The following is a 26892-nucleotide window of genomic DNA, read 5'->3' on the forward strand; positions in this document are numbered from 1 at the left end:
GGTCTTTCTTGATTTTCAGAAGGCGTTTGACAAGGTACCTCACAAGAGGTTATTGCAGAAGGTAAGGGGTAGGGTTTTAGCGTGGATAGAGGATTGGTTGTCAAATAGGAGGCAGAGAGTGGGGGTTAATGGGTGCTATTCGGATTGGCGGTTGGTGACTAGTGGAGTTCCCCAGGTGTCGGTGCTGGGGCCTCAGCTATTTACCATTTATATAGATGATCTGGAGGAGGGAACCGAGTGTATGGTGTCGAAATTTGCTGATGACACCAAGATTGGTGGAACAGCAAATTGCACGGAGGGTGTGGAGAGTCTGCAGAAGGATCTAGGTAGGCTGGGCGAATGGGCCAGGAAATGGCAAATGGAATTTAATGTTGGCAAGTGCGAGGTGGTCCACTTTGGTAGGAATAATGGTAGGAAGGACTATTACTTACGGGGCGAAAAACTGCAGCAGGCGATGGTGCAGAGGGACCTCGGGGTCCTTGTGCATGAGTCGCAAAAACCCAGCCTGCAGGTGCAGGTGGTCAGGAAGGCGAATGGGATGCTGGCCTTCATAGCGAGGGGGATTGAATATAAAAGTAGGGAGGTCTTGCTGCGGCTATATAGGGCATTGGTGAGGCCGCAGCTGGAGTACTGTGTGCCGTTTTGGTCGCCGTACTTACGCAAGGATATTTTGGCCTTGGAGAGAGTGCAGAGGAGGTTTACTAGGCTGATACCGGAGTTGAGGGGCTTGAGCTATGAGGAGATGCTGAATAAACTAGGCTTGTACTCGTTAGAGTTTAGAAGAATGAGGGGAGATCTCATTGAGACGTATAAGATGATGAATGGGATGGATAGGATAGAGGTGGAGAGACTCTTCCCGCTCAGAAAGGACAGTAGGACTAGGGGGCACAGCCTCAAGATAAAGGGGGGGGGGCGGTTTAGAACGGAGTTGAGGAGGAACTTCTTCACTCAAAGGGTGGTGAATCCCTGGAATTCTCTGCCTGTTGAAGTGGTGGAGGCTGCCTCGCTAAATATTTTTAAGGCGCGGGTTGATAGGTTTTTGATAGGAGAGGGGATTAAGGGTTATGGGGAGAGGGCGGGAATGTGAAACTGAGCCACGACAGATCAGCCATGATCTTATTGAATGGCGGGGCAGGCTCGAAGGGCTAGATGGCCTACTCCTGCTCCTATTTCTTATGTTCTTATGTTCTTATTTAAATACAATTAAAATAAGATTAGCAGACCTGAGACTGAAATCTCCAGGCCCGCTAGCATTTCCCACCCCAGCAGAGGATTTCACTCCACAAGCCCCTGACCCTGCTGGAGTGAAGTGGGAGCAATCAGGGCCCCCTAGAGGGTCAGGCAGCAGGGAGGGGTGTCCCTTAGGCATTGGCACTGCCAGCCTGTGCCCCTGGTACTGCCCAAGAGGCAAAGTGCCAATGCCCAGGAGGCACCTTGGCACTGCCTATTGGGCATTGGGCAGTGCCAAGCAGATGATCAGTGGGGTTGGGAAGTCCCACTGCCACTCTGCATAGCATTAGCACAGGGCAACTGCACTTGCACCAATCTGGGTACTGACTGATCAGCACATACGTAATATCCCACTGTGCACGCTGATTTTGGTCTCCCGAAAAGAATTTGCTCTGCCCCCAGAATTTAACGGTATTCATGCTGGTGGCCTCTGCAGTGCAGAATTCTTTTTTTAAAAGAAGAGAATTCCACCAATGGGTTTCCACAAATACATTCACAAAGGAACAAAAAAAATGTTATCATGTCGTCTCTATCCTCCTCCCCCCTCCTTTACTTTATTATTTCATGGGATGTGGGCTTCACTGACTGGGCAACAAATGTTGGCCCATTGCTAATTGTTTGAAAGGAATGGTTTCGCTCGGCCATTTCAACAGGCATTGGAGAGTCCTCATTGCTGTGGATTTGGAGTCACATATAGGCCAGGCAAGGATGGTGGAGTAGGAGCTGGGAAGTGGGATTAGGCTGATGACTATGTTTAGGATGGGTTGATCCTCTCTCAGTGCTGTACCTTCCTGTGATACAATGAAATCTAGGCAGCATATGATAGCACATGACTTCCTTCCCTAAAGGAAGGGTGAACCAGATGGGGTTTTTTTTTAAATAATAATCAACAATCGCTTCATGGTCATCATTAGACTTTTAATTCCAGATTTTTAATCAAATTCAAATTTCGTCATCTGTTGCGGTTGGATTCGAACCCAGATCCCCAGAGATTTACCCTGGGTCTCTGGATTATTAGCCCAGTGACAATACCACTGTGCCAGTGTCTCCCCTGCTCCTCCCAAACAATGTACTGAAGTAAATTCAAAATTTGCTGAGTGTTCTCTAAATGCCTTTTCTATTATAAACAGAATCATGTGCTGGCACACATACTCACACATTATACCTGGCCATGAAAAAACTGTTATGATAGCCATTTTTGCATGGCTGCTTGTGGGATCTTGCTGTGTGCAAATTGGCTGCCATGGCCTCTACAATGCAAAAAAGTGACTAGACTTGGAAAAAAGTACTTCAATGGCTGTATAGTTCTGAGACCATGAAGAACAATATAAACGTTTGGTTTTTTTGCCTTTTTTGATGTCAGCTCAATGCACAGACTCTTTTAAACTTTATATCACTGAGGCTTCATGTTGGGCCTGGCGCTTTCCTCATGCAACAGTTGAAATAGCACCAAACCGCTAACCTTCACTAATTTCTGTGAATTATAACATACTTTCCAAATATAGTCACTGTAGCAGAGGAGTCCAACACACAAATCCCAAGACCCCACGGGAGAATTTGGACCCAGCTCCAGGGCTCAGCCAGCAGTACAATAGTGAAGGCCTAAATTATGTATAAGTTGCATTTTTAGTTGCTCGGTTGATTAGACAGTGTTGATATCTTTGCTTCTACACAGCAGTACTTGTCATGGAAATTAGTCAGCTCCCAAACAGTGCCTCGCTAGACAATAAAGATGAAGCAATTGAGATTTACTTGGCTCTGGAAGGCACTGGTGTCCAAATGTAATCAAAACCAATGAGTGCCTCAACACTTTTAGACCCAATGACAGAGTTACAGCAAACAAGGGGAGCCCTTTTTCTGGCACTGTACCCAAATGCATCATTTCAGGTCAAGACACTGCCTTCTGAACGTGGTCAAGTTCTAGTTACATTCAACCATTTTGGCCTCTCACCATTTCCTCTAGAAACAGGGCTGTCTTTGTATAATTTATTGGGGGAGGGTCGCAAGTTATCTTATTGACTTCTGGATTACATCAGAAAAGAAACATTAATAATTTATATCAAAAGCTTAATTTACAAAAGTGAGGAAATTTTTTTTGTTTTTATTCCAATTCAAAGTCCAATTGAGAGTCTCAACAATTTGAGACATTCCCAATCCAAGCTGACAAGACAGGACTCTCACCTCCTGTCTTAGGCTTGATCTACATGATTCAAGCTGATTGGAGTAGGCATAGCACCTCCAAGGCTTAATCTCATTTGCATCTGAGCCAAAAGGCCGAGATGCCGCTTTTAAAAATTGCGGCAAATGAAGCTGAAATGTAACCTAATGACTTCAACCAAGCACAGCATGTCGATACTACACTCGATCTTAGCCAAAAGGCCGAGAAGCGATTTGGACTCCATGGAATTGATGTTTCATTCACTTTGCTTGTATGAACAGAACAAGATGGAAGTACAAAGCTTTCAGAGGCAGGCCTGGTAGACACCATAGGAATGATTGTGATGTGGCCCTGGTGAGATTGGTTCCGCTTTGGGCCGGGGGGCATGTAAAATAGGGCGAGTGCCCATTGCTCTGCCTTCCTGCCCACCCAAGCTCAACCCCATACTAATCAGCAGCCCGTCCACCATATTTAAACAAAATGATTTCATGTCAATTAGGCTCATTATCAAGGCAATGATGGGTTTGAATAGCCCCTTCCTTTCCATCTATCTCATGCACTCGAAATCCCCACTGCTCCTCTCCATAATCTTCCCAATTCCTTCCAGCGCAATACCTTGGACTTACCAGCTCACAGGCCTTGGGATCTTTACCAGCAGTTTGAGCAGTGGCCAGTGATGCCTTCCCAAGGAGGGGCTTTATGGCTGTGGGGTGTTGGTGTAGAGTGTATCACGGGCAGGGGGGGTGGTGGCTGGAGGGAATGCCATCTGCAACCTGTTGTTCAGCCCATGGTAGCTGGCTTTTATCAATGTTCTCATGCTTGCCAAAGATTTTATCATATAGGTATCTCTCTCACTCATGTTTTCCTCTTATCAGCTCATCCCATATCCTGTACCCATTATACTCCTGATGGCCAGTTGAAGGAAGAAACCAGAGGCAGTCTTTACCTGGAACAGATTTATTCATAGTGAAAAGTGTACATCTCTCCTGGCTTCATTCTGCTGCATCAGGAAGCATCTCAATATTTGCTCAAGTAATCATCCAATCAATACCTTCTACCTGTACATACATAACCTCCATTAATACAACAGGATCTGTGGAGCAATGCTCACCTCTGTGATCTTCCTCTACCCAAACCCTGTAACTAATCAGAATCCTACTCCACACTCAAATACTCTCTTCATCATCTCCTCCTGCATCACTTCTCAGTTAATCCAGAATTTTGGAGTCAAGTCCTCTCTTGCACAGAGCCCTAGAGCACTTATCACAGTATCTTTAATCACCTTCTCCAAACCCATCCCAGCTTCTTGACCTCCAAGATCCTCAGATGCCCTCCAGAGTCATGCACTGACTATTGATCAGCTCCATTCACACATCAAACCTTTCAGTCTCCCTCCCAACCACCCCCTTATCGAAAACATGTGGCGCTACAGAACCAAATTTTGTGGTTGTACAATCATAAAATAGCAGAGTATGGAAGGAAGCTATTGAGTCTGCGCTGAAGAGCAATCTAGTTAGTCTCACTGCCCTCTATTTCTTCCCCATATTCCTGTAATGTTTCTTATACAAATCCTTATTGGATTTTACTGTCTTCCCCACCCATCCCAACCTGCCATTTCTACAACTCAACCAATTGCCTTCATCACTTGGCCTGCAGTTTCAATGGAGAGTTTTCTGTACTGTTATAGATGCTGGGAGAGCCTCATATTGCCCCTTTTACTTGCTCTTAGTCTCTAATCACATACCAAATCACTTGCAAACTATATCAAATGTTGCAAAAGGGAGGCACCCAGAGTACGAGGACTAAGAGAGGATCAGCCAAGACTAATTCCAGAGGAAAGCCATCCCTATCTGATATGGAGGATGGTCACTGCATAGAGTTCTCTTGGGACCAGGCCTGCAATAGCAGTCATGCACAGTGACTGGGGAGATTGGGGTAGAGGGGAGGAGGTCAGAGAGCAATGGACTCAGCCTGTGAGTAGGGATCCCAACCCTCCAGGTTTCAATGAGAGTCTATCAAAAGTGAGTGACTCATCTCCTGAGCTCCACTGCTGACAACTCGGAAGAAACGTCTGCTTTGCCCCAGTCAGCATTTTGCATGTCCCCACTTCCTCAGGGGAAGGGAGTCAGTAATTTGAGTGGGAAGAGGGACGGTTGTGAAAATGGCTTCATATAGGGTAAGAAGAAAATTGGGAGGTGGGCGAGGAGGGAGATCAGGCACAGCTAGACATGGAGACAAGGATAGATGTCATGTGGTCAGAACATCATGTGAGCAAAGTTCTAGACATACCATGGAATCCCTACAGTGCAGAAAGAGACTATTCAGTCCATTGAGTTTACACCAACTCAGAATCTTACTCAGGATCTCTCCCTTGCTCAATCTCTGTAACCCCACACATTTACCATGGCTAATCCCCCTAACTTACACATCTTGGGACACTAAGGGGCAATTTAGCATGGCCAATTCACCTAACCTGAATATCGTTGGAGTGTGGGAGGAAACCCACGCAGACGGGGAGAATATGCAAACTTCACACAGACCGTGACCCGAGGCCAGAATTGAACCTGGGTCCCTGGCTGTGAGGCAGCAGTGCTACTGTGCCATCCATCCATGCTGCACCTCCAAGCACTGTTGCAAAGTTTGCATAACAGAGAAGCTACTACTTTCTTCGACCAACCCCTTTCCCTGCAGGCAATGGAGTGGCTTTTATAAATTTGCCCTCCCAGCAGCATTAGACATTGAGACCAGGCCCCTTTAAGACAGGCCTACTGTGATAAGTATCCCATGAGTAACATTTCTATGGCCAAACAAGTGTCCTTTTCAAACTATTTGCTGACATCTGTTTCTTTCCTGGTTCTGTTTTAAAATTACATTGTGGCTGGTTTGCTCATAAATCAAGTTGCATTCTAGAAGAGTTCTGTAATCCAACACTGGGACCTGTGCTCCATCCATAACACTGTATCCTTCGACAACGTGCAGTGAGAGGAAGGAGACAACTCACTGTGTGCCTGTTAGTAGCTGGTTAAGGAATAGCTTGCACTAAAATGTCTGTATGTGCATTGCTCGTAAATACTCCACAATGACTTACATACAGTGAATTATACCAAGTGAATGTGGTTTGTGGGCAAAAGCAGGAGCCATTTGGCATCCACAGTATCTCGCTGAATGATCAGCTAGACACAGCTTTTTGATTCTTAATCTGCCATCACCAGCAGCCCGTAACCACAGTGAGCAGTTCAGGCAGCCACCTCACCATTGCCTTTGCATCAACAAGGGCCTGAGTTTTAAGATAAGACATAGGAGTAGAAGTAGGTCATTTGGCCCATCTATTCTGCTCTATCATTCAACGAGATCATGACTGATCTGATGTGATAACTTTCAACTCCATTTTCCTATCTTATCTTCATAACCCTTGATTCCCTGACTGAAAAAAAATCTCAGCCCTGAACATACTTAACAACCCAGCCTTTACCGCCCTCTGTAAATAATTTCAGATTCACTACCCTCTGAGAAGAAATTCCTCCTCATTTCTGTCTTAACTAGGTGACCTCTTACTCAGATCATGTCCGCTGGTCCTAGACTCTCCCACAAGAAGAAAACACCTCAACATCTACCCCGTCAAGACCCCTAAGATTCCCATGTATTTCAATAGGGTCATCTCTCAAACTTCTAAAAGAATACAGGCCCAAACTACTCAACCTCTCCTCATAAGAAAATCCCTCCATACCCGAGATCAGCCAATGGCAGTCTACCTTTCCTTAGATAAGGGGACCAACGCTGGTCATAGTATTCCAGCTGTGGTCTAACTATTTTATGGCATGCTTCAAGAACCTAACAACTGGGCCAAAAGTAGGCCCCAAGTCTACATTTGCCGGCAACAAGGTGAAGGTGTTATAAGAAATCTGAACAGCAAGCAGGACAGAGAGGGTGGGACTAACCACCAGTAGTCACATGCTACAATGATTGGGCAATGCAATATCAGCGGTGATTGGATAGTATGTACTCACTTGGAGTGTCATAAACAAAATCTGGTCTTAAAGATATAATTGGGCTGAGATAGCACAGTACACCAATTGAAAATTAAAAACGTCACTATCGGAATAAAACTGGCGGTTTCTCAGGGAACCTGTGCTCTATTTTGGATGGATATCAGTTCCCTACACTAGTTCAAACAAAGGAATGCTAAGTCTTATCTGGTCGTACAGAACTGGAGAAGATGTTTATCTCCCCACCACAGTTATAAGAAATAGAAGACGACCACTCAGCTCCTTGAACCTGCTCTGCCATTCAATACAATCACAGCTGACCTCCTTGCTTAACTCCACTTGCCCACCCACTCTTATACTATTTTTAGAAAGCTGGGATCTACTTATGAGAATGTACATCTGGGGTGCCAAGTTTTCCTGCTCCACTGGAATCATGAGCCAAGCAACAATGCTTCCATCTGGCAGTCCCATGGACAGCTGACAGAATACACAAAGAAGCTCCAACATTTAAAATGAGATTATTTCTGTTTATAAGAGCCAGCAGACATAACAACCCTTATTCCTTGGTTTCCCAAGAAGCCAAAAATCTCTGGTGTAGGTTTTCAGTCAGATGGACTCAGGGGCTCGATTCCAGGATTCCCATTCCCGGCATCCTCAATTTTCATCAGCATGGGGTAAGGTTGCAGGTAATGAGCCTGTACCCTGCACTCCTTACCTCACTGGATCTAAAGGTAGGCACCCCCTACATCTGGATTCACGCCCATTTCTCCATGGCTCACGGTCCCTCAGAGGAGCTGTTTACCATAGCCTGGATTCGGAAGCCTTTGAAAGACAAATACAAAAGTTGCCATCTCCAAGCCCATTCACCCTGTAAACACTACGTACAGGACCAACAAACCTGACTGTAACAACAGCATCTGTGAAATGTCTTAGAAACAAAATAACAATGTATAATTAATTTTAGAAATTACTTGTTTCAACAATTCTAAGTGTGCCAATCATGCAAACTATTAAAATATAAACACTGCACACCTATTAATCTTATACAAATGAACATTGAAGCATCAACAAAAGGGATAAACAGAGAAAAAGAAAAATCAAATAATGATGTCAATCAAGCATGCATGCCCAAGAGCCCAAAGTCACAAAAGGATTAAAACTGTGTGATCTTGTTTCCATGATGTGGAGATGCTGGCATTGGACTGGGGCAAACACAGTAAGAAGTCTCAACACCAGGTTAAAGTCTAACAGGTTTATTTGGTAGCAAAAGCCACTAGCTTTCACTGCTCTGAACTTGACAAAGGAGCAGCAAGCACTCCAAAAGCTAGTGGCTTTTGCTACCAAATAAGCCTGTTGGACTTTAATCTTACTGTGATCTTGTTTCCACAGCTGCAGAGAACTGTTGAATTTGCTCTTTTGCCATCACTGATGAAGCTCTCCGCAAACACCCTTCCAATAAAGGGTGGTGGCCGTGCTCCCAATATTGGAGAGCCAATGAGATGCCCTCCAGCAGTCAGTGATCAAAGGCCCTGCTGGTTGAGGGGGGAGCTGCCAAAGTGAACTTGGAGACTGTGAGGGACAGGCAAAGGTGAGTTCATTTTTACTTTTGAAGCTACAATTGCCTGGTCAATAGGGTAAACTCTGAAAGGGCAGCCAGCTGCCAAAACTGTAGCCTTATGTTTTCTGGCTTAGGGTACACAGAGGTCCCTTGTGATACATTGCTGCCCCCCTCCCAATCCTGCCCTCAGCAAAACCATACTGGCATGGAAGTAATCCATACCAACAGTGGGCTGCACACATTAAACGCCTAGTTGGCAGTGCTGGAACTGGGACCTTAATAATTGAAAAGAAATTGCCCTCAGTTGGCTGTCCATTGGCATGCAATAGGCAGCTGAGCTGACCCTGAGCCATCCTATTGAAAATGGCTCACGGTCAGGATTGTAGCAGTAAACTGGCACAACTTTACACCCACCTGTATCCAATCCAGATGTTGATCCTTTTAAAACTCCAAGTCAAGAAAACTGAATATTTCAGAAGGATTAGCAAAATACACCAATCAACCTTTTTAATCTCACCCTTTCAAGATACCAGTCCTGCCAATTTGTTTTGTGTTGGCAACTGGCATCAAACTTTCCAAGCAGCTTGTTCAATCTGCTCATGGCCCTCTGGAGAAACGTTCCAATGGAAACGTTCCAAATGTCCATCCTGCATTCCCCTTTCACAGGCCTCAACCAGGGCCCCTCTTAATCTATTCCAATTTATACTTTATATAACTCTTGATAATGTCTCTCAGACAAAGCTGAAGTGTCCTAGCTCGGTTAATCATCTCATGTTTAGCATGATCACACAAATAGAAATATTCTACTATTGGACAAAGCGAGGAGAAAACTGACGAGTGAATCACTGTGGAAAAATTGTGGAATCAAATGCAGAAGGAGGCCATTCCTCCTGTCTTGTCTTTGAAAGAGCTTTCCAATTGGTTCCATTCCCCTGCTCTTTCCCTGTAGTCCTGCAAACATTTCCCTTTCAAATATTTACAGTGTTCTCTTTTTTAAGTTAATATTAATACACTTAGCTAAAAAAGCTCAGCCATCACTATTTTTGCTGGCAGCTTTTTTTTTATTTGAAAATGAGACCATCTCTCTCTCTCTCTCCCCCCCCCCCCACACACACACACACACACACACACACACACACACACACACACACACACACACACACACACACACACACACACACACACAGGCACAACTGCTTGCCTCCACGTCTGCAGACTGACAATGTGGCATATATTTTCAGTGAGTGCAGCCCAGATTTGGATGTGCTGCTGTTTCCTGGAAACTCTCCAACGACATCAGCCATTTGGTTTTCAAACACAGATTTAAAACTAAAGCCGTGACCTCATGTTTGGTTGCTGCAGTTACCTTTCTTAAGGATTGGACTGAAGATCACCGGGTTCCCTCTGCAATTAAAAGAGACAGTATGATTTTTACCTCAAAGAAGTTCTGCCTCATCGGAATGGAAATTCCGGATAGTTTAGGAGATCCCAGACAGAATCCAAAAACTCTCACTGAATTCCGAATTTACATCTTCAGTCTTGTGCTGGGACTCCCAAAGTTACAGCACAGATCATGTGCTTGTTTCTTTTAAAGCCCCGATTGATGGGCAACATTCATTCTGATGGCAGTCAGGTATTGATCGGATTGAGAAACTTCCAGTTTTCTCCGAGTTACCTCGTTGTAAGCTTCAAAACCATTACCAAATAATTACACAATTGCAGAGGGCTATAAAATTAGTTTGTTCTCGTTTGCAGCAGAGGAGGGGTAACATTTTGTAATAAGCCTACACAGGGAAACTGCAGTGGCTGACTTCTCCTTTGAATGTTTGTAGCATTTCAGCCAAAAGTGACCATCATTACTGGCTGACTACCATCCTCCCAGCAAAGGGCCCAGCAGCGTACATGGATAGCATGTGTTCTGGCTAGTAGCCAGTTGAGGCAAACTGTCCTCTTACAGGGGAGTTACACAGATAGGAAGGAGGCTGCTGCTGATGTTTCCGCAGTTATTGACCACAAGTAGTAGTATCCAAGTGGAGCAGCAGGGAATAGAGGAGGCTCCAAGATTCGCAGATGTGACATTGGTGGCCTTTGGAACAGGGAAATTAAGTAGTGGAATCCATGGATAGGATTGGGACACTGATGCCAGGATCAAATGCAAGTCCTAATCCTGTACTAGGTCAAAAGCAGCTATTGGACACAATTTTCCAATTGAGGGCAGCAGGCAGCCTCCTGACATTGAATAGCCAGAGGTTTCAGGTCCGAAGGAGAATTCCAGTCGACGCAGGAGAGGAATTTTAATATGCCCCTTTGTTGCTTTTAATTGACCATCCATTATGGGCAATAAGCATTGATCCTCTGACCCCAGTCTTCTTGAAAATGGCCCAGCCTGACACTCACCCATCCAAAAATCCATATTTCCACCAGGAGGCCCTCAAGGAATATCCTGAGAAGGAAAATGGGAGAAACTCAAGAGGTCAATTTCCAGATTCTGGCACCAGTGCAAGAAGAAATTCAATCACCTCACATGGGTGTTCGAGGTTAATGAATATATCTTCATAGAACATCTCCCATCCAGCGAATTTCAAACATCTCACCCTACACAATACTCCCGATCACTCAAGCAGTCAGGGCTCAGATTCTTCATTTCATCCTCACATATCTTCCAATGCTGCCAGCCTCAAACCCACCTCTCACTGTCCCCACTTGTTTCCAGTTATCCAGCTGTGACAGACATCACCCAAACAGTGCTATACAACCAGTGAGTGATCTTCTTCCCTCTCTCCAGCAAGATGAACAGAGAACTAGACAGGAACAGGCAGACCCGCATCACCTGAACTCTCTGGATGAGATGGCTCTTCACATCATGGAACCAGCTATAACTGAGACATCACAGACCTTTCTGGTCTCTTCACCATATTTAATACACTTAGCCCACATTAATTGAACATTTCAAGATTTAAGGGAATTTAAGTCCTTTAAAATCTCTTTCAGTCCTGCCCCCTCCACTACCTAACACAATTATACCAAATTGTTGCACCAGTCAATCATGACACAGAACTCAGACTAGGGACCAATTTACATCAATTCACTGCTCTGCCCACTGTTCTCAAGTCTCTCTTTTGGTATCTTGATGATTAGAACTGGATGTCATTCTCAAGATTCAATCAGCCTCAATGATTCGCAATTGGATCCCAACTTCCTCTGTTTTGTCAACATGTGGATCAAAATTCATTCTCCTCTACCATGTAAATTTAAGCAGCAAGGTATGTGACATGTTGCAGATGTTCATTATTTTCAATACATTTCTTCTGCGGATACCAAAGTGTCCGAATCAGAATTCTTGTGTGGCGCTTTTAAAAGACAGGCAACAGGTCTCAAAGGTTCAAACAAATGAATGGCTTTATTGAAAGGATGTTAACATTACAGACTGCTAACATAGATTGTCCATCTGCCTGCACAAATGACCAATGACATTAGTGACTTGTAGTCCTCTCAAATGTGAACACTCTTATCTGGCTTCAACATGGGGACTATGGATGTTGCCCATTCGGTGAACTGAACTAGTTGGATAACACCCAGTTTTTCCAATCTCTTTAATTCAGTATCCACCTTTTCTTATAAAGCATATGGGACAGGTCTTGCTCTAAAAAAAAATTAAGGGATCACCTCTGAATTCACATAGATCTTGACCTGCAGGCCTTTTATCTTGCCTAACTCATCACTGAAGACACTGTCATATTTCTTCTTAGAACAGTCCTCCTTCCCACACTTGGAAAATCTTGGTCCAATGTAATTTGTTTTCCTTAAGCCAATCACAGCCCAGAAGGCCTTTGCTTGATACTATTATTACAGGGAGCTGGGCAGGCTGTTGCCTACAGTTTATAGTTATTGTTGTCATGCTCATTATTTTTATAGCTTCTTCGTGTAGGTTGTTAAGTTTGCTGCAGCACTCTTTAAATTCTCTCAAGTGCTGGAACATATGTTAACAGTTGGCAGATCATAGAAATCATAGAATCCTACAGAGCAGAAAGAGGCCATTCGGCCCATAGGGTCTGCACCAACCACAATCCCACCCAGGCCCAATCCCCATATCCCTACATATTTACCCACTAATCCCTCTAACATATGCATCCTGGGACACTCCGGGGCAATTTAGAATGGCCAATCAACTTAGCCCATACATCTTTGGACTGTGGGATGAAACTGGAGCACATGGAGGAAATGTGCAAACTCCACACAGACAGTGACCCCAAGCCAGGAAATGAACCCAGATCCCTGGAACTGTGAAGCAGCAGTGCTAACCACTGTGCTATCGCGCCACTCAGTGTCTACTTCCATCTTAAGAGGCCTTCCATTTACCAGGAAGGTTACAATAAGGGGCCATCTTGCCCACTTTCATATTAAGCAGGGAGTGAACATCTAAGTAGTTGGTGCTAGTTTCTTCCACATTAGAGACTTATGATTCTCTACTTAATTGCTGCTGTGTGAGCTTGACTGGCTTTTGCATCGATGCCTTAAATGGCTTTCCTGGTGACAGAAAAACAACATTCCTTCACTTTATTCCTGCAGGTTCAGGGGAGTGATTACAACAACAGGAATATTCTGCTTCAACTTTGGCCGATTGATTTCCTCTTCCATCTTCTTGTTTTCTTTGTGGTTAAATTTGCTTCCCATTTTACTATTACATTTTCATTTTTGACACCATTACTGAGTGCAGGTTCCTAACCTAACTGGTGAGTTCTGCATGCTTTGCAACTCATGGACCATTTTCAGTGCTCCCCATTGCCAATGCTCGTTTAAAATTTATATCTGCTTCTGCTGGCAACCTTCATTAAATAGCCTCATTATTTACCCTGCAGATTAATCTGTCCCGCAGCATACCATTCAAAGTAGCTCCAAATTCACAGTACTCCAAGATTTGCTTCAACTTAGTGAATTCCACTTCAGATCAGCCATGATCTTATTGAATGGCGGGGCAGGCTCGAAGGGCTAGATGGCCTACTCCTGCTCCTTGTTCTTATGTTCTTGTGATACAAGTTGTAGCTTCCCCACTGTTCCCTCTCTCGAAATAAGCTTGAATTTCTGCAATATGACTGATGGTTTTGGATGAAAATGTGACTTTACCAGTTCAACAATCTCATTGAATGATTTGGAATCAGGCAATCAGGCATGCTTGAGGTTGAGAGACTGCAAATCAAATTGTAAGCCTGAGTCAAGCCAACGGAATATAGGGGGAGAAAGTGTAATAGCCCAAACACCATGTATTGTGTCCAGTCCTCTCCAGAGGCATCAAAAGGATCTCTGTCCAAATAGGGGCATTTTTATAATTACTCTTTGTCTCAACTTCCATGGAAAGTATATACTCATAGTTTGAGACTCACTTTCACCCTTATTGCCAATTTAGTAATTATTTTTCACCAGTTAAGCGGAAAAGAGCATCACATATTTACAGGTAAAGGCCATACAGAGACTTGCAGCCTGCTCCCAAGGTAGTTCTGGAACAGAAACATCTGCTGACTCTTTTAACCCCCAAGCTGGTCTCTGAACGGTTTCCTGTTCCTGTGACTCTTAAAGGGACAATCACCATAAAATGGATTACAACCTCTTGAATACATTACCATCCCAAAAGGGTCAGTGGGCAGAGTCCATGCTGTTGACAGAAAGGACAATTTCCTGGACTAAAGTAAACATGTCCTTTGCTGGTGTTAAAACTTCAAGTTTTCTAATTTCCAGTTCTCCTACATGCTAATCTCAACTAAATAACATTTTTTTAAAAAATCCAAAACCAAAATGAGCAACAGCCAATGACATCAAGTGAAACCATCTACACGTCCTCCAAGAGTCGGATAATAAAATTGGCCCCATTTCATAGACTGTCAATGTCTCAACATTACCAATGGCAGACTCATTACCATTCATTGCAATATTTAATTTGATGAGGGAAATGAAAAAGACAAACAATAACAAAATGAGAAAAAAAACAGCAATTCTTTAACAGTGTGAGTTTAAAGGCTGTGCTGCCAAGATTGAGTTCTTCAGAGTTAACTTTAATTTTGGCTTGATTCAGATTGATTAACTAGCTGGAAAGTAATTCCTCAGTTTCTCCTAGCAGTAAAGTAGTTACACTATTTGTCTTGAAGGTAAATTTATTCAGAAAAGCCAAACAATCCCATTATTTCCCTATTCTTGGACTAGAATTCTCTGGTCACTTCTCAGTTACAGTCTTAAGTAACTCCTCCCCTCCACCCCCAAACCTCTGATCTGAAACCATAACATCTGAATTTAATCTGACACGTGGCCAAAGCAATGCATGAAATATCTAACCCCAGTGGGATGATTTACATCTGTTATACAATAGAATAGTTAGGGTGATAGAAGTTCCTCCCATAAGAATGTGGGAAGCTGTAATCCTTGAGTATATTTAACTGTCAGTTTCTTTTACTATTATTACTTTGTATGAATCGAGGTAAATTTTGACCCCAGGTACTTCATTTTCAATATTTTTCTTTACTAAGTTATTTTTTAAAAATATAAATCAATAGCATATAATGCTGCACAGTTTTAAAGGAGGAGGTTAGGTACGTGGCTATAAACAAAGACCCGGAGTTTCTGGCTGACTCTCCCTCCAGCAATCTCAAACAGCTTATCCAGTTTATCCTATGCGTATGAAATTTCTTCCATCACCCCAAGCTCCTCTTGGTTAAGAGTATGAAGTGTTGTCACACACAGGCTGCAAGTCACAAATATCCAATGTACCTATGGTAAAATAGTGCATTTCTTCTCTTTGGAAATGAAAGATCCAGTTCTGCTGAAAACTGAAGTCGACATATTGGAAGTTCAATCACAGAAAAGGAGGGGCTTATTTTGTGAGCTGAAATTGACTTAACAGAAGACCATTTTTGCTTTCGGGGTGTCCCAAGTTTAGAAAGGGCATGCAGTGTTTCAGGTTGTGAATGAGTCCTTTCCTTACTGGCATTGGAAGCTGCAGCCGCAGGTTCTGCTCAACCCAGCCTTTGACATACATGCCCACATAGAGCTCAGGAAGCCCATGTCTGGGCAGCTTTAGCTTCAACACACTTATTATCCCAGTATTAGAGCAAGCCGTGAAAAATGAGTGTTACATAAAATCACGGCCGTTGAAATCACGTTTGTTCACTATTTAGTGTGCAGAACTGGGGCCAAGCATCAGCGTTTACTGTTAAATATCGAGGTACGATGGTTATTGTGGGAGAAGGTTCTCTCGCATGTTCAAGAGCTTTGGCAAGAACATGAACTACCCTATAAAGAGTTACTATCTGATAATTACTGATGGGTCAAGCTTGTATATTTTGCAGACATTTTCAGCAGTCTGAATGAGCCGAATACTGAAGTGCCGGGAACAACGAGATGATCCTGATCACCATACATGAACTTCAAGTGTCAGGTCAAAACTGGACCTTTTTTTGGCAGGAGACAGTGCTGGGGGCTCATTACAGGCGTTTCCATGAACGTTGTCAGTGGCAGACACAGCTATCAAGACGCATAGTTTCCCATTCCAACTTCTCAAAACACTACAAGAAAAGTTCAAATGCTTCTTCCCCTTTACAGATATGGAAGGCTACTGACTACATGTGGTTCATCACAAAAGCTGACATTGAAACAAAAAGAGGAATACTCAGAGCTATGGATGAATCACACAGTGTGTGTGTGTGTTTTGGCTAACTGCGACACATGATTGATTATCTGACCATCTCTGACTATGCTTTTGCTGTACTCTTGCCATATACAACACACATCTACAAACTAACATTTTCAACACTAACATACGTAAAGAAATGAGAAGGGAGCATTTCTCAGTGGAGCAAGGATTTGCAGGTGGCCATCTCATGAATTCCTCCCCAAATTAAGGCTCTGTGCATGTCCACAGCAAGAAGTCTCAACGGCAGGTTAAAGTCCAACAGGTTTATTTGTTAACACAAGCTACAAGCTTTCGGAGTGCTGCTCCAACACCCACAGCCCCAAGTTTCCCACGAACATAGTAAACTCAACTTTGCGTTTTGCTCTGATCCACTGTACTTCAACCATATGCTACAAACCTCTGGAGTAAGACCCTAGCCATAGTGAAGGTAAATAAATGTGACATCTATGAGCAATCGATTCAGCTGAAGAAAAGTGAGTGTGCTGTGGGATTGTGTGCCACGTTACTGAAAAGGTTGGGAACCACAGGTTCAAACAATGAACCTTCCTCACTCCAGTGCTGAACATTTCTAGACATCCAGGGTTTTCTGGACTGTGGCTTCTACATTTCACTCTCCATTTTGTTTCTGAACACCCCAGCCCCCAACCCTCCCATCGCTCTGCTGTAAACTTCCCACAAGAAGCTGTTCCCAAGTCCACTTAGCCAGATCCTGTCTTAATAAAATCTACCTTCCCTCAATCCAAAATCAATTTTTGCAGACCGTCTTTTTCCTTTTCCACAACAAACTTAAATTGTACTGTGTTGTGGCCACTATTGCTAAAATGCTCCCTCTCTGCCACCTCAAATGCCTGTCCAGCTTTGTTCCTCAGAATTAGATCGAGCAGTGCACTGTCCCTTGTTGGACCATCTACACACTGACATAAAAAGCTCTCCTGAATACATTTCAAGAAATCCACTCCCTTAAAACCCTTTACAATATTCCAATTAATGTTGGAGGAAATTGAAATCCTCTAGAAAAAAATATCCTATTGTTATTGTTACACACGTCAGTGAATTGTTTTACATATCTTTCTCTCTTGCGTGCAGACTGTTTTGGGCCTAGCAATGTGAATGCCCCTTTTGTTCCTTAGCTCTACAAAAAAGCTTTTACTTTTGCGTCAGTTTTCTCAGGAGACTATGGAAATTTGGCATGTCCACTACAACTCTAACTTCTGCAGATGCACCACAGAAAGCATTTCTTCTACTTGTATCACAACTCTGCCCAAGACTGCAAGAAATTACAGAGGGTCATGAACAAAGCCCTGTCCATCAATCAAACCAGTCTCCCATCCATTGACTCTGTCTACACTTCCTGCTGCCTTGCCAAAGCAGTCAGCATAATTAAGGACCCCACCCACCTCAGACATGCTCTCTTCCACTTTCTTCCATCGGAAAAAAGATACAAAAGTCTGAGATCATGTCCCAACCAATTCAAGAACAGCTTCTTCCCTGCTGCCATTGGGCTTTTGAATGGACCTACCTTGCATTAAGTTGATCGTTTGCTACATCCTAGCTATGACTGTAACATTACATTCTGCACTCTTTTCCATCTCTATGAACAGTATGCTTTTTCTGCATAGCATGCAAGAAACAATACTTTTCACTGTATATTAATATATGTGACAATAATAAATCAAATCAAAGCTTCATCTGGAGATCGTTCCAAGATATCATCCCTCCTTATAGCAGTAACTGACTCCTTTATGACAGCACCTTCTAACACCCTCCCTTCTCTCACCTGAAGATCCTATACTCTGGAATGTTGAGTTGCCAGTCCTTCCCCTCCCTTAACCACGTATCACAATTTCACGTGTCAATCCATACCCTTAACTGATTAGTCCTATCCACAAAGTTCCTACATTAAAGTCAAGGCCATCCAACACCACCTTACTCGCTTGGAACTCAACATTGCTGAACTCCCTCTGTCTTGATTCCATATTATACAGTGCTGAGTCCCTATTGTACTAATGCTCTATGTCCCCTCCCCCTGCTGAACTAGTTTAAACTCCTCCCAACAGACTAGCAGACCAACCCACAAGGGTCTATTGTGGTTTGGATGCAGACTGTCCTGTTTGTACATGTCCCACCATGATGCAGGAATCTAAAACCCCTCCTCCTTCAACATCTCCTGAGCCACACATTCATCTGTAATATTCTCCTATTTCTGTACTTGCTAGCATGTGACACTGGGAGTAATCCAGAGATTACAACCTTTGATGTCCTGCTTTTTAATCTGCTGCCTAACTCCAAATTCTTGATGCAAGACCTCATCTTTTATTCTAGCTAAAGTGTTGGTACCAACATGTACCATGGCCTCTGATTTATTACCCCCCCATCTTTACCCTGCAGCCATGACATCCCTGACTCTAGGCCAGGGAGGCAACACACCATCCTGGAGTCATGTCAGCAGCTGCAAAAACATCTACCTATTCCTACAACTAATGAATCCCCAATCACTCTCAATCCTCTTTCCTTCCTTCCCTCCCTCCTCTACAGTCAGGTGCCTATGGTGCCAGAAGCTTGGCTTTGATTGCACTCCCTTGGAGGAACCAGTGTTCTCACCAGCATCAAAAATGTTAAACCGATTTGGGAGTAGAACTTCAGGACAATCTTGCAATCCCTGGTGCTCACCCTTCTTTCCTCTAGGCTCTTGAGCCACAATGTGACCGAGTCACCAAAGTCCAGAGCTCAAGTTGCTGTAGGTGCTAGCACTTCCTGTATATGCAATCATGTGGGATGCCAGTGGGGTCCATGACTTCCCACATATGACAGATCACACATTCCACTCAGCTGACCTCACCTGCCATGTCTTAAGCTTAAATGTTCTTCGTCTTACATGTTACCTTTTCTAACAACTTAGTCTTAAAAGATACTCCTGTAAGCTTTTCCCGTGTCCTTGAATAAAAGGATCAGCTTCTCTTCACCTGTGGGCATTATGTACAAAACCATTGCCCCCAATCTTAAGGTGATGTATTGAAAGAGTAAATTCAGATCAAAGGGCAGAATTTTACCAGCACATCCACCTGAGGCCAACAAAGAATGCCATTCTCCAAGCCTTACCCGCCCTCAGAATTAGGACAGGCGTGCCAGTAAAATTCAGGGAAATGTTAGGACTTCTGCCTTTAGTAGTACTTTACAAAGGCTTTCTTGCACTGATCCAACCACTTCCATTTCCTGTTTTGTCACGAGAAGTTGTGTAAAGGTTTAAGAATAATAGCTGGATTATAGACAACCTCCTGTAATAATTTAATAAGCCCAAAAAAGATTGAATTTGATTGACATTTATGAGGTGCAGGTGCCTCAGTAATGACTGACTTTCGAAGGCGATTTGTGCAGCTCCTTTGCGTCTGTGCCTTGACCCAGATATTCAATCAAGGATCAGAAAAAGTCACTTTTGTCTTCCCAGATTCTCAATTCATAACCTTCTGGAGTGTGGCATCTGGATTGCAGAGATATTCTTAGATCATAGAATCCCTATAGTACAGAAGGAGGCCATTCAGTCCAGAGTCTGCACTGATCACAATCCCACCCAGGCCCTTCTCCCGTAACCCCATACGTTTACCCTGCTAATCCTCCCGAGAGCAGGGTCAATCAACCTAATCTACACATCTTTGGATTGTGGGAAGAAATTGGAACACCTGGAGGAAACCTATGCAGAAATGGGAATAACGTCAAATATTCATCAGGTATTACTGTAAATCTGGATCCACATTCATTTGAACGTATGCTTGACTGGAGTCAATTTTACTGAAGTGTTGGCCTCCAGCCAACCTAATGAATAAATCAAAGGCAGAAGACAACACAAGATGCGCACACAATACAAGATTAATAGTGACTTTAATATAGCCACAAATGCGGAACAATCATTTTTCTTCATCCAGTCATCTCAACTCAAAAGGTTAACTGTTTTCTCTCCATAGGTGCTGTCAGACCGGCTGAAACTTTCCAACATTTTCTGTTTTTCAATTCATTAATTGATTGATCTCAAATTCCATCATCTATGATGGAATTCAAACCTGTGTCCCCCTTGGCGTTAGCCCAATGACATTAGTACAATGGCACTACCTCCCCACTCATTTCCACTTTCTCCACGCTAATACCATTCCCACCCCTTCCATCCATGCAGTTTCCAAGACTCTTCTGCTCAAGTTACACTGCACAGTGAGTGCGATCTGCAATGTAAATGAGACTGATTCAGGTGCACTGCACATCACACATCTTAAAGGCCGTACTGTAAAAGGATTATCACACTTCCTGCACTTCACATGGCTCCTTGCCAGAGGGGATTGCTGTAAGTAGGCCACTCTCCTCACCTTCTCTGGAAGCTGTGACCCAATGATTATAGTCCACTCCCTTTACAGTCAAGAACCACTTCTGCGATTTGAGCACATAATCTAGGCAGACACAGCAGTGCAGTACTGATGAAGAGTGCTACACTGCCTGAGGTGCCAACTTTCTGGTAAAATGTTAAATCAAGTCCATGTCTGACATGATGGATGTGCAATCATAGTGGAATCTAAGAAGTACTTGGATGTCTTTTGATCACTTTGGAATAGCCTACAGTTGGGAAACAGTGTATATAAATAAATACAATCTCCCCCAAGAGACCCCTATCAGCGCCCACCTCACAATCAACTAAATTCAGATAATCTGATTGCAGAATTCTTACAGCACAGAAAAAGGCAATTCGGCCCATTGTCTCTCCAAATGAGCAATTCCCCTAATGCTATTTTACCTCATTCTCCCCTGATTCCTGCCTTTACAGGTAAAAGTCTAACTCCTGAATGCTGCAGCTCACCCTGCCTCCACCACCAAGCTCACCAGCTGTTCATTCCAGACCTTAACCACTTGCTGCACAAAAACACATTGCTGTTTAGGGAACCTATACTTCAGATTCATAGAATGAATAAGAGGCCACTCAGCCCATTGTGCCTGTGCTAGCTTTTTGGTAGAGCAATCTGATTAGTTGCACTCCCTTGCATTTTCGCCACAGCTCTACGACATCAACACTTCAAGTATTTCTGCAATTCTATTTAGGGTGCTATATTATTGGAGCTACTTCCACTCTACTTTCAGACAGCGCATTACCTGAGCACAACAACTCACTGCTGTCTCAGCTTCTTTTGGTAAATTTATGCCCTTTGATTACCAATTTACTGCCACTGAAAATTCTCTCATTTATCGCAATGAGACAAACACTTGATGACAAATTCTGGTTACGTCAAAGTTGCCAATTATTCCTGCTAGCAGTTCAGCAAACCTTATAGAACAATGGTTTTGATAGACAAGTTTGGGTAGTCCAATCAGTTGAAAATTTTGGCCTAAGTTGAAATGTATTTATTAGTTACAAGTAAACTTACATTAACACTGCAATGAAATTACTGTGAAAATCCCCTGGTTGCCACACTCCAGCGCCTGTTCAGGTACACTGAGGGAGAATTTAGCATGGCCAATGCCAACCAGCATATTTTGCTGACTGTGGGAGAAAACTGGAGCACCCAGAAGAAACCAATATTAACATGGGGAGAAAGTGCAGATTCCATAGACAATGATCCAAGCTGGGAATTGAATCTGAATCCCTGAAGCTGTGAGGTAGCAGTACTGACCACTGTGCAACCATATTGCTCCATTCCTATAGTTTTTCACTATTTTAACAATATTCAGATCCGGTTTCCCACTTACCTGCTTTGAAATTCATCTAACATCACTTAGGCCATTAATTAATTTGTGGATGTGGAAAGCCTTGTGAGAAAGTTGACTGTTGTTGATCAGCAAGAAGGTGAGGTTGATACAGAGTGTGAAAAACCTGGGGTGAAGTGAACATCTCAAGGGAATGGGAGATGTTACTATCAAGATTGTTCGCCATCGTGAAGCACAGGGTAAACATCTTACAACAATTCCACAAGCAGACATTTTCTGCAACACAAGGATGAGAACGTCTGCCTACCCCAATGTTGAAGAAACTCCGCTAACAAGTTTCAAAGCAGCCCAAGCTCTCATTGTTCTCATTCGACATGTGAATCTGTTGCTTTTAACACAGACCATGTTTGTAAGTATTTCAGGTTACATTGCAACGCATTCCTGGAAATGGGGCCTCATCAACTATCACGAAGCTCCGCTTAACTTGAATAAGTGGGTGATCTACTGAGATTTGACTCACTGAAACTTTCCTGAACTCTTACGAAAGATGATTTTGAACCTCTATCAAAGACCGGTATCAAACCAGCATTTCCTGTGTAATGAGAGATTCCTTTTCAAAAAGTCCTTTACTGGTTGCTTTGGGACATGCTGAGATTATGAATGGTGCTATATAAATGCAAGTCTTTCTTTGCTTTCACGTTGCTAGGTTTCACTTGTCCCCCTGCCAGTGAAGCAGTGCCAGATATTGCCAAGTAAGTGGTAGTGTTGGCAGCCACCAAGGAGGACTCAGGATTTTGAACTTCTGCAGGGAAGTGGAACCACTCCACATTGCGTTCGAGCTGGCACTGAGACCAGGACAGACACCATGGAGCCATGTTGTCTTGTCCTTTGCTGGATTTCCCCAACTGAACCCAAGAACCAAATCTCAAAACAGACGTAATATTCTCAAAAGCAGTCACCAACAATCTCTCTCAGCCCCTGGATGCTCTGGAGTGACTGTTCTCTGGTTATGGTCTGTGGGGGAGGTGGTGAGTGAGTGATTACTCCCTTGCATTTTGTAATACAAACTGAAATAGTCAGCAATTTACAGACAGTAAAGAGAACATATTCACACAAACTAATCGTACTCAAAGTCAAAAGCTCTATTTATAGCATGTCTAAAAATAAATGCAAATTAAAGGCAAGACATTCTTGTTCCATAATCAAATTCTAAAAAAAAACACCTTTAGTCTATTCAAAAGATGGGGTGAAAAGGTTGAAATTGAAATTGAAATTTCTATTTGATTCATCATAAAACAGCATCACTGGCTAGGCCAGCATTTATTTCCCATCCCCAACTGCCCTTGAGAAGGTGAAGGTGAGCCAACTTTTTGAACCGCTACATTCTCCATGTAGATAAATCCACAATACTGTTAGGGAGAGAGTACCAGGATTTTCACCCAACAACAGTGAAGGGAGCTGGGGTAACCCTACCAATCACAACCCCATGCCCCACCACTCACCCTGCCGGGGAGAGACAAGCCCCAATCTGCATTCCCAGTGATGCACATCCCTTCAGTGTTCAGCTCCATTGATGAATTCCACCACCAGTGCATGCTTTAAGTGCCAATCTTATTCCCCCATCCAGTGATGTGGTAATGCACAGAATACTGCCTGTTCCCCCTCACCTCTACCAGATTTCCAGTTCTTCCTGCCCCAAACTTGATACATGATTGGGATAAGGTGATCCCTCTCCAGTGAAGGTTGACCAAGCAGCAGGCTTCTGTACAGCAGCTGTGGAGGTCTTCTAATGCAATGGGTAGTGTCATTGCCTAAAAGTCAAAGTCTCTGGGCTCGAGTCCCACTGCAGGACTTGACGTTCAAGGAAAGTATATTCATAACATAACCAGACAGGTTGAGTATCAACCTGCAAAATCCTTCCACCACCCACCAATGGAAAATGGTACAACTGGGAAAGATTCCAGGCCAGGCATCACAACACTCTAAGTCAGGCCTGTCTTTCTGTAGATAACTGACAAAAATGGCATACAAATATATTTGATTTTATTTTGCTGTCCTTGGATACATAGCAAAATAGAACTGTACAATACCAACAACTTGCATTCATACAGCACCTTCAATGCAGCAAAATATAACAAAGTACCTCAAGGACAGTAATCAGACCCAATCAGGCAAAGGGTCAAACGAGAAGACATTAGGTCAGATAACCAAAGGTTTGGGCAGACAGATTCATTTTAAGGAACCGAGAAATAGAGGGTGTAAGGACTGAATTCCAGAGTTTGGGACCCAGAACCTGAAGGCAGGGATAACAGAAATTAAAATGGTGCATACTCAGGAGGCCAGACTCAAGTGCAGGAAATCTCAGAGGATTGCTGGGCTGATGAGGATGACAGCCATGGGCAGAGTGGCACCATGTAGGGATTTGAAAACGCGGATGAAATGTTGATGCTGGTTAAGATTTTGACCCTTCACAAACTACTACCAACACAGACCCAGGCTTCAAACCAAAACCACTTGTCAATGGGAATTAAACCATATCCACTCACAGATGGCTCCGGCGAAGTGCCTCAGCATTTTCGGTGTCATAAGTGCAGCTCCCAGTGGCAGGTTTTGTTACAACATTATCATTTCATTCAATCACTCATGCCAACTTTCTCCATCTGCAGGAAGGCAAAAATAGAACAGTGAGTTTAGATTCATTTAGGCTCATTAACACTGTGGGTTATTCAAGCTGTAGAATAGATAAACTAACCTATTTCTGAATCCCACAGCGTTAGATACGGACTAAAGCTCCCCTTCAAACACTCCCAGGACAAGTACCAAGTAATTGGCAGAAAGAGGTCACAGAACAGAGTCGACCAAAAGTAGAAAGGTTTGCAATTAATGGGAATTCAACGTACAGGGAAAGGGGCCTCCAATATTGACAGTACTTCGTGCTACAGGTCAATTTTTGATTCAAACTACTCTTATTTATTCATTTTTTAACAGGACATGGGTATCACAGGCTGAGCCCAACATTTGTTGCCCATCCTTAATTGCCCTCCATTGCAGAAAGCATTTGAGACTCAACCACATTGCTGTGGGTCTGAAGCCACATGTAGGCTAGGCCAGACCAGGGAAGGACGACACGATTCCTTCCCTAAAGGAAATTTAGATGGCTTTTTACAACAATCGACAATGGTTCCATGGTCGTCACTGGACTTTTAACTCCAGATTTTTACTAAATTCAAATTTCACTATCTGTAGTAGTTGGATTCAAACCCTGGGTTTCTGGATTCTAGTCTCGTGACAATACCACTATGCCCGCCTTCCCCTAAAGCCAGATAAAATAATTAGTTAAAAAGCTAAAAAACCATCAGTTCTGTTGATTAAATACATTAAGTAAACAAACAAACAGTATGTTAGACCCTGTCCTCAGGACTGAACTTATTCAGATTTGGGGATTTTCCGAATCTTGGTTCTTAACTTTGGCAGGAGAGAAGTTTTTAAAATTTATTTATTAGTGTCATAAGTAGGTTTACATTAACCCTGCAATGAAGTTGTGAAAATCCCCTAGTGCCACATTCCAAGCTTATTCGGGTACACGGAAGGAGAATTTAGCATGGCCAATGCATTTAATCCATACATCTTTCGGACTATGGGAGGAAACCAGAGCACCCGGAAGAAACCCACATGGGCACGCGGAGAACTTGCAAATTCCAAGCTGGGAATTGAGGCAGCAATGCTCACTAATATGCCATCATGCCACCGGGAGGGGAATTGAATATCCTATCATTTTTGCAGGAAATGTTGCAGTTTATCAGGATCCACCAGTTTAACAAAGTGTTCTGACGTCAATCTCAGATTCAAAAAGTAATGAGTACGTTCCAGGATGGGATCCAGTTTTTGGGTCAATCAGACATTGGGATACTGGATAAAGGGTCCATCACCTGCAGTGATCACAGCGTAGGTCCCATAACAAGCACAGCACATGCAAGTCTGTGCAGGGCATCTCAATCCTGGGCAGCCACATCTGTAATAAATTTCTGCATCTCAAGGAACCTCAATTGGAGTTATTGAACTCTTGAGTTAAGTGGTGGTACAGATCTGGTTATAATAAATAAAAACAAAGTGCTGGAGCAACTCAGCGAGTCTGGCAGCATCTACGGAGGGGAAAATAGAAATTGATGTTTCAGGTCCGTAGGACTCTTTAGTCATTAACTCTATCTCTCTCTACCGATGCTGCCAGACCCGAGTTGATCCAGCATTTTCTATTTTGGATTTCCAGCATCTGCAGTGTTTTGCCTTTTAGTACTGATCTGGTTGGTAGTCAGGGATGTTAATGTGCAATCCTGTCACAATGAAGTGCAGTGCTCTGGTTGAGAGAGTTGCAGGTTCCCCTCCAAGCTACACATCATCCTGATATGGAAATATATTACTGTCCCTTCACTGTTGCTGCGTCAAAATCCTGGCACTTCCTCATTACCAGCACAGGAACTGCAACAGTTCAAGAGATCAGCAATAAAAATGCTACCCTAGCCAGCGATACCCACATGCCATGAAAAAATTTATAAAAGACATTTGATACCAGGGAGAGGGCCAAGGCAGGAGGACAGGCCAAGAA

The 26892-nt window shown here is 43.4% G+C and overlaps 1 protein-coding gene and 1 non-coding gene across 2 annotated transcripts in view; both read right to left on the reverse strand.

Annotated features, from left to right (window-relative positions):
- il34 (interleukin 34) overlaps nt 1–26892 on the reverse strand; it is a 58403-nt gene that overhangs the window by 27094 nt on the left and 4417 nt on the right. Inside the window, exon 2 of the mRNA XM_080188149.1 lies at nt 24836–24949. Within this exon, the coding sequence (XP_080044275.1) occupies nt 24836–24875 (40 nt within the window). The 5' untranslated portion in view covers nt 24876–24949. The remainder of the gene's footprint in view (nt 1–24835; nt 24950–26892) is intronic.
- Nucleotides 3433–3621, reverse strand: LOC145342803 (U2 spliceosomal RNA). Its single transcript, XR_013886647.1, has one exon. It is a non-coding gene; the product is annotated as a U2 spliceosomal RNA (small nuclear RNA).

This window comes from Carcharhinus amblyrhynchos, chromosome 4 (assembly GCF_965287045.1).
Source record: "Carcharhinus amblyrhynchos chromosome 4, sCarAmb.v2.hapA, whole genome shotgun sequence".
Taxonomy (NCBI): domain Eukaryota; kingdom Metazoa; phylum Chordata; class Chondrichthyes; order Carcharhiniformes; family Carcharhinidae; genus Carcharhinus; species Carcharhinus amblyrhynchos.